Raw genomic sequence first — 11,757 nt, 5'->3', positions numbered from 1 at the left:
ATGATTACATGTTAACTTCTGATCACAACGGTAGCTTACTGGATAATATTTATGTATAATTATGAGTAACAGTGATTCAGTTGTATTAAACAACACATACTGGCAGTATAGGGAAGAGTTAAAAATACTTCTGCCATCAAGAGCTTGTTTCATCCATTTTAATTTAGCTCATTATTGTTCTTAGAGTGCGGCGATGCAGTCACATGGATCTGAACTACAGCTGGTAAACGTATTGCCAGTGGGCAGTACATGTACAGCATAAACCACATCAGTATGTTTTTTGTGCTCCTTTTGACAGAAAACAACTGTATTTCTGTACAAAACTCTCATGAGAGTATACAAGCCCCATCACAAAGCATGGATGCATGATGTATTGTGGAAAACTATTGGCATCTGGATTTCTTTTAATCAATTGACGTCAGTTGGTTGCGCCTCTGCATCTTTGCCACGTCATACACAAGGGCTAGTGCCAAGCGGAAATGAATGCTGAAGGCAGCCACAGTGTTCAGCTCAATGATGTAGCGCAGCCTCATTCAAAACTATAGTAGAGAAGACCATTGCAGGTTATTTCACTGTGGGGATTCCGAGGGACCATCTCTAGCTGTGTTGGCTTTTACTTGGTAAGTAGCTGCCAGGTGGCTAACTGCTTAGCTAACGCTAAATTTATCATTTGGTATGAAATGTGAGGATACAGCTCCGACACTAACTCGGCTGTATAAGTTTTCTTACATGAAGGTAGCCTCGTGTAGACGTTTAACAGTATAGGAGAAACACTGTTTACATACGCCTGTATTTTGCCGGGTTAGTTGGCAAAGTATGTTTCAATAACCCAAGTTTCGTTTGGCTAGCTAACGTCACATTAGTTAGCTAAAGCATTGTGGTCGCTGTACTGTAATTTGTTTTAGTGAACATGGGCAGTTTGCCCTCATTTCTTTGCCGTGCTCAACCGGGAAACGATTACGCTTGTAAAAGTGTAATGTTTTATGGTGCTGCCATGGAAACAAGATTTAGGACGCCTGTGGTAGAAGTAGGAAACTCTGTCGCAGAAAGTCTCAGAGTGACTCCCATCAGCAACAGCGACAGTGTTACCTTCTTCCCTTGCTCTGTAAAGCCCTCTCATATTACATATCCTGGTCAGGCCCCGGGTCCTGTCCTGGAGAACAGATCATGAATCATCAGGAAACGTATCATTATCTGTACGCGGGTGTGTCAGCTGGTTTGTCAACCTCCGAAGCATACCTGTGAACCCTGAGGAAACGTTTTAACAAGTGAAACTGTCAGGTCAAAGTTCTGTATGACCGGAGCACACGCTCTTTCAGTCCAGGCTGATTTTTATGACTTGTATCAATTCATTAGCCAAATAAGTTGGGTACTGCCTTGCCCACATACTTCTTTGGGTGTGTGTCCCTGAACTCATCTCTCTGTGCATGTTTTCCATTCAGAGATTTTGGTATGCTGCTGGACGAGACTCCACTTTTTGAGCCCTCTCTGCTTCGGGAGCTAGACTGGAGCAGCAACACTGCCTCATTCTCTCCCCCAATCTCACCATGCAATCCAGGGGAAGGCCTGGTGCTGAGGCCACTCTGTATGGCAGATTTCAACAGAGGTGAGTCTGTACAGCATAAACCACACCAGTATGCTTTTTTTTTCTTGGGGTATAATATGAAACATCTCAGAAATTCCCAGGAGATGGGTTAAAATTCAGAAATTTTCACTAACTCTTTATTCTTTTTCGTTCCAGGATTTTTCAAGGTTTTATCTCAGCTCACCAAGACAGGCGATGTCACACCCGAGCAGTTCACTAGTAAGTCATACTTGTCTTATAAATATTCTAAAAGTGAGATAATTAAGTTTGGAACATAAACTGTTAACTGAGTGTCATTTTGAATGACACTCAGTTAACAGTGAATGACTAATTTTCAATTTAACACAACTATTGTTGTGTCTTAGACAGCAGATCATATATATTTAAAGAAATATCCTAGAAAACAAACTAATTAAAGTATGAGTGATGATTCATAAACACACATTTTGTTTATTTTTTGACAGAGAATTTTGAGCACATGAAGAAGACTGGAGATTACTATGTCATCGTGGTGGAGGATACAAATCTGAGTCAGATCGTGGCCACGGCAACACTGATCACTGAACACAAATTCATCCACTCCTGTGCCAAAGTACAGTATACCCTACACAAATTTGTGTATATTCAAGTACACAACTGTTTGTTTGTTTTTTTCTCCCTGTGTTTTCCTTATCACCAGTTACGTAAAAAAAGTTACTGATTAATGTAGTGGTAATTACAACACTAATATTTAATTATTAACCCAGTATATGGTCATTAAACTGGTTAATAATTATTTAATTTATCAAATCAAAATGCGCTCTTATTTCCTTTACTAGGAAAGCTCAGCTTACATTGTAGAGATACATATATGTTTATTAATCTTGACAATTAGAAAATTAAAATCATATTTATTTGTAGAGAGGCCGGGTGGAGGAGGTCGTCGTCAGCGATGTGTGCCGAGGGAAGCAGCTGGGCAAACTGTGAGTCAAGACACGGCTTTGGCTTGTCTTTAATATTTCACATATTGCCCAACATATCAAAAGACAGTTCTATATTTTGAATAGTTTATATCTTGTGATTTCTGCTTTTAAAACTTTTCACTTCTCTTCTTTATCCCAACAGATTAGTCTCGGTTCTTACTCTTCTCAGCAAAAAACTGAATTGCTATAAAATCACTCTTGAATGTGCACCCAAAAACGTGGCTTTTTACCAGAAGTTTGGCTACTCTGCGTCAGACGAGACCTACATGCAGTGTCGATTTTTTGACTGAGAACGGAAGTTTAAAAAAAAGAACAACAAAAATCTGTTTTGGGAAAAACGGACTGTACCTTTGCACGCCCGGTGATAATCAGAACTTGCAGAATGTCTTAAGAACTGGAGCTTCCCGTGGATGAGGTTGCTGTTGTGTCACAGCTGAGTCATCCATGAACACTTATCATGATTTCAGCACACTCGAGTAAACATTTACAAATGTTCAAGCTCAGTGCAACACAATCCCTTGTCCTTTTGGTAACCGTGGCTACCTCACCAGGGTGGACCTGACATCTCATCATCTAGAAAAGAAAAATACTATTTTCTTTCTTTAAATTGCTTAAAGTTTTTCTTTTCCATGTACCAGTGAAAGAACAGTTTATATATGTGACTTCCATGCAACTGTAAGTAATGACAGCTATGTGGGAGATCAGGATGATACCAAATGAAGTTATATTACTTATTATGTAAGTAAAACAATCTACAGGTAACAGACAACTCTACAAGGCAACTTCAAAACCAAATATGCTTTAAGAATTAATTGTAGATTGTGATTGAACTGACAGATGGCTGCCAGAAAACTAAACTTGTTTAGAACAAAAGATTTGTTTTACTTTTTTTTGTTTTGTTTAATCCTACTTGGTACAAGATGCAGTGTCATATAGATTATGTGTAGCTGGGTAACTAATCAAATTTAAATTACAAGAACTACAATGAAGACTGTTATAAAGTTTCACATTAAGTGAGGAAAAATATTTTGAGGTACTGGTAAGTTGTTAACATGCTGTTAAGTTTTGACTTAAGTTGCCAAATGGGATTAGCATTTAACGGTTTTTGTAATGGGAAGTGGGTAATAATGATTTTTCTAAATTAACTCTTATTTAAGCTTTTCTAGTTAAGTTTTATAATTATTCTTTTATCCTGGAGAGAGGGGGCACATATTTAATGTAATTTATTTCAAAACGTGTAGTCAAATAAAATCATCTTTGGCCTAAGGTCGTTTGTTTTTTTTGCTTTTTTATTTCTACAAAAAAGGCAGCTCCATGTTTTAATTAAAGACTTGATTTGAGATATTTGGAGTGTTGTTTTTGGAGGTCAGGATGGTGGTGGAATTCAAAAACGTTGGTATGCTGTGGTTGAGGTGGTGTCCGATTCTCCAGTGTCTTGAAGTGAAGTCTTTGGGCAAGATGCTGAAATTGGTTGTAGGTGTGGCACTGTCCCACTGTTAGTCCAGTGTTGGAGTGGCAACCTGTTCAAAGGTGCATTTCTCACCCAGTCAGCTGGGATAAATGAAATCAGTTTATCCTCAGTTAAAACTGATTTTGTATCATGAAGAAACAGCCCATACTCTTCTCACTTGAGATTAATGTATCAGGTCTAGTCAATCAGAGGAAATGATACTAAAATGGGGATTTAGCTTCCATCATGCTCTTAATGCAATATTGTTTCAACATTGCTGATGTTTAATTATCGAGCATCACTATAGAGTGACCTACAGTAACTATTGTTGCGGAATCTTAAATGTGACTTATTATTGGCACTCTAATAAAAGCAGTGAAGAGCAGAAATGAGGATGCAGCTGAACAGGACTCAGGACTTTATTAAGCAGTGAGTTTTCTATTCCTTACTATCCCATATTAAGTCTGATATTAGTCCATAACCCTATTACTCCCGAAATAAAGGCGTAGCTATTCCTCTTCTCATGTCCTTAACTGGGAAATATCTTGGCTACTTTCCCTTTTGCCAACTTTCCCCACCTGTTCGTCTACACAAATTCAAGTATCGAAAGTGCATTATTGCAATACTGTCCCGCTGCAAATGCAAAATGCTTTAAATACTATAAAACTGCAAAAAAGAAAAAGTCCCCCATCAGTGCATACAGCTCAAGAAAAGAAAGAAAGAAAGGAGTTATCAAATTGTTCCCAGTCCCCTTTAGTACTCCATGTCTCAGACATGAGTAGTTCCTGTCCTGGCCCGATCCCTTCCCCTAGAAAAAGTTCAAATATTTACATTTTTAATCCCATTAAAAATGAAAAAGAAAAAGAAAAGAATTGAGTGCACTCTGCCACACAGCAAACATTATCAGCAAAGCTCATCCGTTCTGTGCAGCTGTGACCTGCATCCCTCCAAAATCTTCATCTTCCTCCAGGCTGCGTTTGCGGCTTCCTATTATAGAAAAGAAAATGAACAATCACAAAACGGCAACACAAAGTCCGTCGCCTATAATCTCCAAACGTGAACACTGTCGCCTGTGGAAAGTGAAATCGCTGGGATTCAGACCAATAAATTATAACTGAGGGAAATTATGAGTCAGTCCTAGACCTACACATGCCTGAATGTTATGTGTTTAATAGTAATAAAGTCCCAAAGAAAATATGAATGCTATCAGTTGAGAATGAGTCACAATGGAGCTAGCTTTTTTTTTTTTTTCTAATGAAAGCCTTCTTTAAAGTCAAACATCATATCAAGCAGCGTTTTACAAATGAGTAACCCACCATTACCACATCACCAGTTAATGATCCTGAGAAAGTCTGATAATGGATGCCAAAATGGCACAATGGACCCATCGACACTGCTTTGAATTCTCTTTAACATGAAATATTTTTTTATTATTTCCGCTGTGCTAAAGCTGTAACCAAATGCTTTACCTGCATTGGTTTAGTAATAACAAGAAATAATGGGACGTGTGTCTCTTTCCAAAACTGGGTACGTTAAATACAAACCTGGCATCCCAGCTTGTAGTGAGAACGGCCTGTCCAACTGCACCGACATCCTTTTAATGGTCAGTTTGGCTAGGTAGATTGCTTCATATTCCTTTAAAAGCAAATCAAATTTAAATACAGCTGTAAAAATCACAGGAATGACAACAGCTACACAGTCGTGCCTGAAGCTCCGACTGCTTGTCTCTTGGCTGACTTCTTACACGCTTAGTTAATTACTTAATGAAGCTCAAAAACTTTACAGTGGCAGTATTCATGAGCCCATGCCACAATTTCTGTTTTGAGTTAATGGAGTAAAAAAAATAACTGTGTGATAACACATTTACTTTAATTTGAAAACACAACAAGTACACGTGCCAACTAAATTAGCAAGCCACTTGTGTGGCCAGCCAAGACAGACTAAAGAGAGATGATATATGGTAGGAAACATGGGAAAATCATTTCTGCAGCCTCGAATAAGAAAACACAAGAAAGCAAAAACAGCAAAATGAACCAGTATAACAACACAGGCTGTAGTGATTCTGTATTTCTTCTGTGTATGCAACTTTTTATCCAATGCCATCATATAAATGTTGCCTTTCTTTCAAAGGAAAATGAAGGGGGCACAGTGAATCTGCTGCAGTAGCAATATTATTAATACAGACCAATTACAGTCATGTGCAGACAGTATGATTATTAGGGTATTAGGATATTCTAAAAGGTTAAAATATGAGCTTACCTGTAGCTGATGCACAAAGCCCACATTGGGATTAATGCAAAACCTCCTCTCCTGAACATGGCTGAATGCTTCCCTACAGAGTGAAATAGGAAAAACATGAAACCTCTGCAAGCAACACTGGCTGTATCCCAATTCAGGGTCTGCAGCCTTAAAGTACGCAGCCTCAACGATCCTCAAGGGCCGCGTACTCAAAGACCGCTAAGGCTGGAAGTGCGAGGCTTGTGAAATGGGACGGTCTACCCTTATTAAACATTTGCACATAAATAAGTGACATAATATTCAGTACTTACTTAAAGTTTACTCTTCGGGCGCCCCCCCCATCTGCCGTTTTTTTTCGGCAAAATTATCCACACCCACTGCCGCGCTATGCATTCTGGGATATGTTGGGCCACGAAGTCTACACTGCCACAGCCTTAAAATTCAGGGAAATGAAGGACGCATTTCAGGGCCGCATTTCGAGCAGCCTTTGAATTGGGACAGCCTTCGGCACGCCGCTGTGACGTAATCGGCCTTGAAATGCGTACTTTAAGGCTGCAGACCCTGAATTGGGATACAGCCAGTGTCTCTACCAGCAACTGCTTCCTGTGCTTCTATCCAGTATATTTATATATTATAACAATTATGCTGCAGTCCACTTACATCCAATTAATAAAGTCAGCTTAGTTTTACAATGTGCAGAAATTGTAAGCAATACATTGTTGTGAGGAAAAAACACTCACCTGTATTTCATACCGAATGTTTCCATAAGATATGCAATCACTAAGGCAGCACTGAAAGAACAAATAAAAGTAAACTTGGTTACTTAAGTGGTACAAAAGGTGCATCAGTTCATGTAATATATTTCCCTCAAGCCACGTTAGAGAGTTAGACAAAGAAATAATGGACTAATTAAATTGTGGCAGAGCTGGAGCCCACATAAGTTAACTTTGGGCAAGATCCAGGGTAAGTCATGCTAAGGTTGTCCATTAATAATAGGACTTGCATGGACACTCAGGAAGAGCATTATTTAACTTTTAAAGGCGTGTCATGATGTCAAGGCAACATAGGTGTATAGTACAGTGAAATGTCTTGAGTCACCCTTCTTTATATTTTGACAGAATAATGGAAAAATCTTTGGGCTTCTTGAAGGACGCGCCAAAGCTCTTTGTTGGATGTTAACTGCCTTTTGTTGGGTTCCATCAAGATGATCTTACACTGCCTCAATAAAACTGAGCTCCGGGCTTTGGAGAAGGCCGATCCATGACTGATATTTTTCCACTGTGCGATTTTTTTTTCTGTCCAGGTATATATTTTTACTGCACTGACAATGTGTTTGGAATCATTGACGTACTAAAAAAATGAAGATGCTACAAATCAGACACTTTCCAGATGGTATTGCATGACAGCAAATATCAGCTGTGGTAACACCACATACTAGATTTGACAGTTTTACACAATATTCCTTCCTTCCTGTCACAATACGAAAGGGAATTTGTGTCTCTGGCTGGAATTGAACTGCTGACCTTTTGTGTAACCCACTACACTATACAACCACTGCTAGATGGTACTGCATGACAGATGAAAATCTGACAGTATTTTTCTGTGTTCATAATCCCACCAAGGTCCTCAAGACCACTGGCTGAAATACAACCCCAAACCATTACAGAGCCTTCACTGTGTTTCAGAAATGGCTGTAGACACTCGCTTTTGCATTGCTCATCTGACCACCTCCAGAATTTGAACCAAAAATATCAAAATTGGACCTGCTGACACTGATTTTCAGTCCAGTTCTTGTGTAATTTTTCTCTCTTAAAAATTACCTTAAACAAAAAAAAAATTCTTCTGAAATTGATGAGGTTGATGGGCTGGACTAAAAAGGAGTAAAGAAAAGCAGCCAGTTGCCAAAGAGGAAGTTTGAGAGACCATGAGAACTATTTCTCAAATCAAACAAAAAAAGAAGTCAAGATCAGTGGAAGCAAAATATAAGAAAATGAAGGGTTGCTCAAGACTTTCGCAAAACTTTATCCTACATGCAATTTGCTCTGTAAACTGAAAAAATATCACATATAACACTCGCCTAAACAAAAACAGTGCATGAGCCAATCATATTTTAGAATTTCACAGCTTTGGCAGTACAGTACATGATGCCCTTTAATGCACGAGGTGAAATTACAGCATACAGAACAAATGTAGGCTCACCTTCTTGATATCCCTGCATTACCATGAACCAGTACTTTTCCTGAAAGAGCAAGGAAACAGAAGATTGTTAATAAAATGCCTTACACTGTAGGCAATAGAAACGGGAAAGGCATGCATCTTTACCTTCTGTTGCTAAGCAGCCATCAATGAATTCTTTAGTCTGTAAAAAGGAAAATGTAATTTTATTGTAAACGCCACACCTTTCAGCGAAAGAGCGCTTTCCCAGACAACACGCCCCACCTCTTTACTCACCATAGGAAAAAAGCGGATTATATTTTCCACTGGATTGTCAGCAATATCTAACACAAGGTATCTGCAAGAAAACGCATGATGAAATAAAACTCCCTGTTTCAGAAACGTACCAATGTTGCGCAAAGATCACAGAAGCCCTTACTTACCTAAACATGTGAGGGAAATTAGGTTTGATAAAATTGGCTTCAATGTCTTGGCGGACGCACACAATGTGCGTTATGCCGTGTCTTTCGAGAATTGGCAGCTAGACATAGAGGAATAAGTAAAATGAGGGTTGAATGCATTCATTTTATTTGTGTCTCCATATCCAAGAGAAATCAATGAAATCAGTCCTCAGCAACTACCTTGCTTTTCATCGCAGAAGAGTAGGGACCTAAAAACAGTCCTGGTAAAATCTCCTGAATAGAAAAATACAGCAAACATTAACACAACACAGGCACCAACATTTCTTCATCTTTAACAAAGAATTTTATATCTGGACACTGACATTTTACTGTGATCACTAGAAGTTTACACACACTCATCAAGGGCATGAATCATGGTAATTATGAGCTTTTAATGTGTTCTTAGGATGGTTAAAAAAAACAAACAAAAAGAATTGAGTGAACAAGAATTAATTATAATTTTGGATTTTCCACAGTTCCACACAAAGTCAAAAATATACATACACCCAACTAATCTTTGGTTAAATGTCCCTTATCAAAGTATACCTTGGCTGGATGCTTTTGGTAGCCATCATCAAGCTTCTGGTAAGTTTTTTCCTGGATATTTGGCTGCTCTTCTTGGCAGAATGCATAGAGTTCATTTAAATTTCCTGGCACGAACTCTGCTTTTAAGCACTTAATTTTACATTAGGTTGAATTTGAGGCTTTGGGAACGCAATTCCAGAAGCTTAAAGTTAGCTTGCTTTATAGATTTAACAGCCCTGATGTGTGTTTGAGATCACTGTCCTGCCGGAAAACCCAATGGCGTTGAAGTTTTAACCGGCTAGCTGTTGATGATTCTGAGGGTACTCCTCCTCCTCGATTACTCCATCCACTAACAGTACTACTGGTAGCAAAACAGCCTCAAAGCATGATGCTACAACAACCGTGTTTGACAGCTGGTGCAGTTTTCTTAGGTTTGAAAGCCTCTGCTTTACTTCTGCAAACACACCTCCTGCTATTGTGGCCAGATAGCTAAATCTTTGTTGTCTGTCAATAAAACCTTTCTCCAGGGGGCATTTGGCTTGTCCATGTTGGCAGCGACAAATTGTTCAGTCAAGTTCATGGCAGGCTTGAGCCTTGATGGTTCCTGGGTTAATCCTGAACATCCTAACCAATTATCTCTCATTTTAGGGTGACAGTTCGGGCAAAAGCAGTGATGAGCAGTCAGACTGGAGCCTCAGGTCATACAGGAGAATCACTTGGGCGATCGCTTTAAAGTCTCTTTGCGCTGGTAAACGACCCCAGCACTGATCACAACGATGAGGGGAAATACCTCCAAAATGCACAAACATTTGACCCAGAGCATACAATTGATTTGCACAAATATGTTTTTGATATGCTGCTTAGTGATGGTATTGACTCTGACATTAGTGCTGATGAGCACCAAATGAGAATCGTTAAGGAATCTAAATAAGAAGTGAACTCGATGAAGGAACCTGTTCACCCAAGTCATTACAGATGTATGCACCCATAAGGCATGTATGTAAACATCTGGTCATAAAATGTACACACATCATCAAAGTAGTACCACGACAGCCAAACAAAGTTGTATTAAAGTTTAAACAGTAACTATAATGATTAAAAATACAATTTGCTGCATTGTTCTGTCTCCAGATTAATGTTTTAAGAACTTTAAAGCCGCATTTACCATAGGAATAGACTAAAGACGTTCAACTGTCAAGATTAAACTTGCCACTATAAACAACAGACTCATCCTTACACACCTGCATATCTCGTCTCATCGGATACGCCCAATCCTGGAAAAAAATGGGAATTTGAAACCAATGTTAAAAGATGTGGCAAGTGTTCCTACCATTAAACGACAGCTGAATGCTAGTTTACTTTATGCACGCTGATTGCTAATGCTAGTAGGCTACTCAGTGCCGAAACGCCGCAAAAGACTAATTAAAAGACAATTTTGAGAATGGCTCTCACATTATCACACATTACATTAACACGTCACCCTCCCAAAAACTACTACACACACACACATATATCGCCCTCTCTACATTGTTCCCTGCCAGAAAGTAAAACTAGCGTGGAGGCTAGCTCAAATTAGCTGGTCAGACAGACACAGTGGACATGTTGGCTAATACAGGATCTCACCAGAAGGTCCTCCTTGGTATCGGGCAGAGACGGAAACTGAAGTTTGTTGTCCTCGTCCATCCTGCTGACCATTCGGCCACCGCCGGCCCGACTTCGCGCGCGGTATCGATGTTTCCTCGCGGCGGGGTTAGCTGAACAAACGGTACAATTTGTTTTGAGGCTCCACATGCATGTCCGCCATACTGCTCGGTCACATGCGTCACGTGATCCCGAAGGAGCTGGCCGACAGACGCGTGGAGAAACGGAAAAGAGGAAACAGCGTCGCTTAGCGGTCGTTTTGCGAAGCGCAGAGGTCACAGAGGAGCACCCCCAGTGCCACTGTAAAGGGAATATTTAGATTTGTGAAATTAAGGAGTTAAGATGAAGACGTAGTCCGAGATGTAGTCTACGAGCTTCTGCTCACTGCTTATCGAAGGGCCTTTAAAGCTATTCTTTGAATGTGTCCGAACTGGCTAGGCCAGTCCATAACTAATAATCTAGGTATGATTTTACTGTGATGTCAGTGAGTTTGGGATCATGTCACGACAAAAAATGAATTTCTTGTTGATGAACTTGTTGATGAACTCCAGATGATATTTTCATTGTGGATCAGTATCTGAGAGTATTTTGCTGAGTTTCTAATTCCATTAATTTTGAGAACATTCCCAACAGCACTGGCTGAAATCCATCTCCAAACCAAGACGGAGCCTTCACTGTGTTTCACAGGTGGCTGTAGACACTCACTGTTGTACCGCTCTCCTGACCTGCTCTGTACATACT

At 39.6% G+C, this 11,757-nt stretch overlaps 2 protein-coding genes across 2 annotated transcripts; one reads left to right on the top strand and one right to left on the bottom strand.

Moving 5' to 3' along the window:
• The first annotated feature begins 400 nt into the window (after positions 1 to 400).
• On the top strand, positions 401 to 3,813 carry gnpnat1 (glucosamine-phosphate N-acetyltransferase 1). The gene is made up of 6 exons (XM_026171980.1): positions 401 to 620; positions 1,443 to 1,606; positions 1,742 to 1,804; positions 2,050 to 2,177; positions 2,486 to 2,547; positions 2,690 to 3,813. Exons 2-6 carry the CDS (start codon positions 1,453 to 1,455, stop codon positions 2,835 to 2,837), a joined length of 555 nt encoding a protein of 184 aa, XP_026027765.1. The 5' UTR covers positions 401 to 620; positions 1,443 to 1,452; the 3' UTR covers positions 2,838 to 3,813.
• Positions 3,814 to 4,398: 585 nt separating this feature from the next.
• styx (serine/threonine/tyrosine interacting protein) lies at positions 4,399 to 11,224 on the bottom strand. Its single transcript, XM_026171968.1, has 11 exons — positions 10,999 to 11,224; positions 10,617 to 10,649; positions 9,031 to 9,084; positions 8,833 to 8,930; positions 8,687 to 8,747; positions 8,558 to 8,594; positions 8,435 to 8,474; positions 6,976 to 7,026; positions 6,257 to 6,329; positions 5,542 to 5,632; positions 4,399 to 4,984 (listed from the first exon to the last, which is right to left on the bottom strand). Exons 1-11 carry the CDS (start codon positions 11,164 to 11,166, stop codon positions 4,911 to 4,913), a joined length of 780 nt encoding a protein of 259 aa, XP_026027753.1. The 5' UTR covers positions 11,167 to 11,224; the 3' UTR covers positions 4,399 to 4,910.
• Positions 11,225 to 11,757: the final 533 nt, after the last annotated feature.

This window comes from Astatotilapia calliptera, chromosome 1 (assembly GCF_900246225.1).
Source record: "Astatotilapia calliptera chromosome 1, fAstCal1.2, whole genome shotgun sequence".
Taxonomy (NCBI): domain Eukaryota; kingdom Metazoa; phylum Chordata; class Actinopteri; order Cichliformes; family Cichlidae; genus Astatotilapia; species Astatotilapia calliptera.
This window is presented reverse-complemented; position numbering and strand designations above follow the sequence as displayed.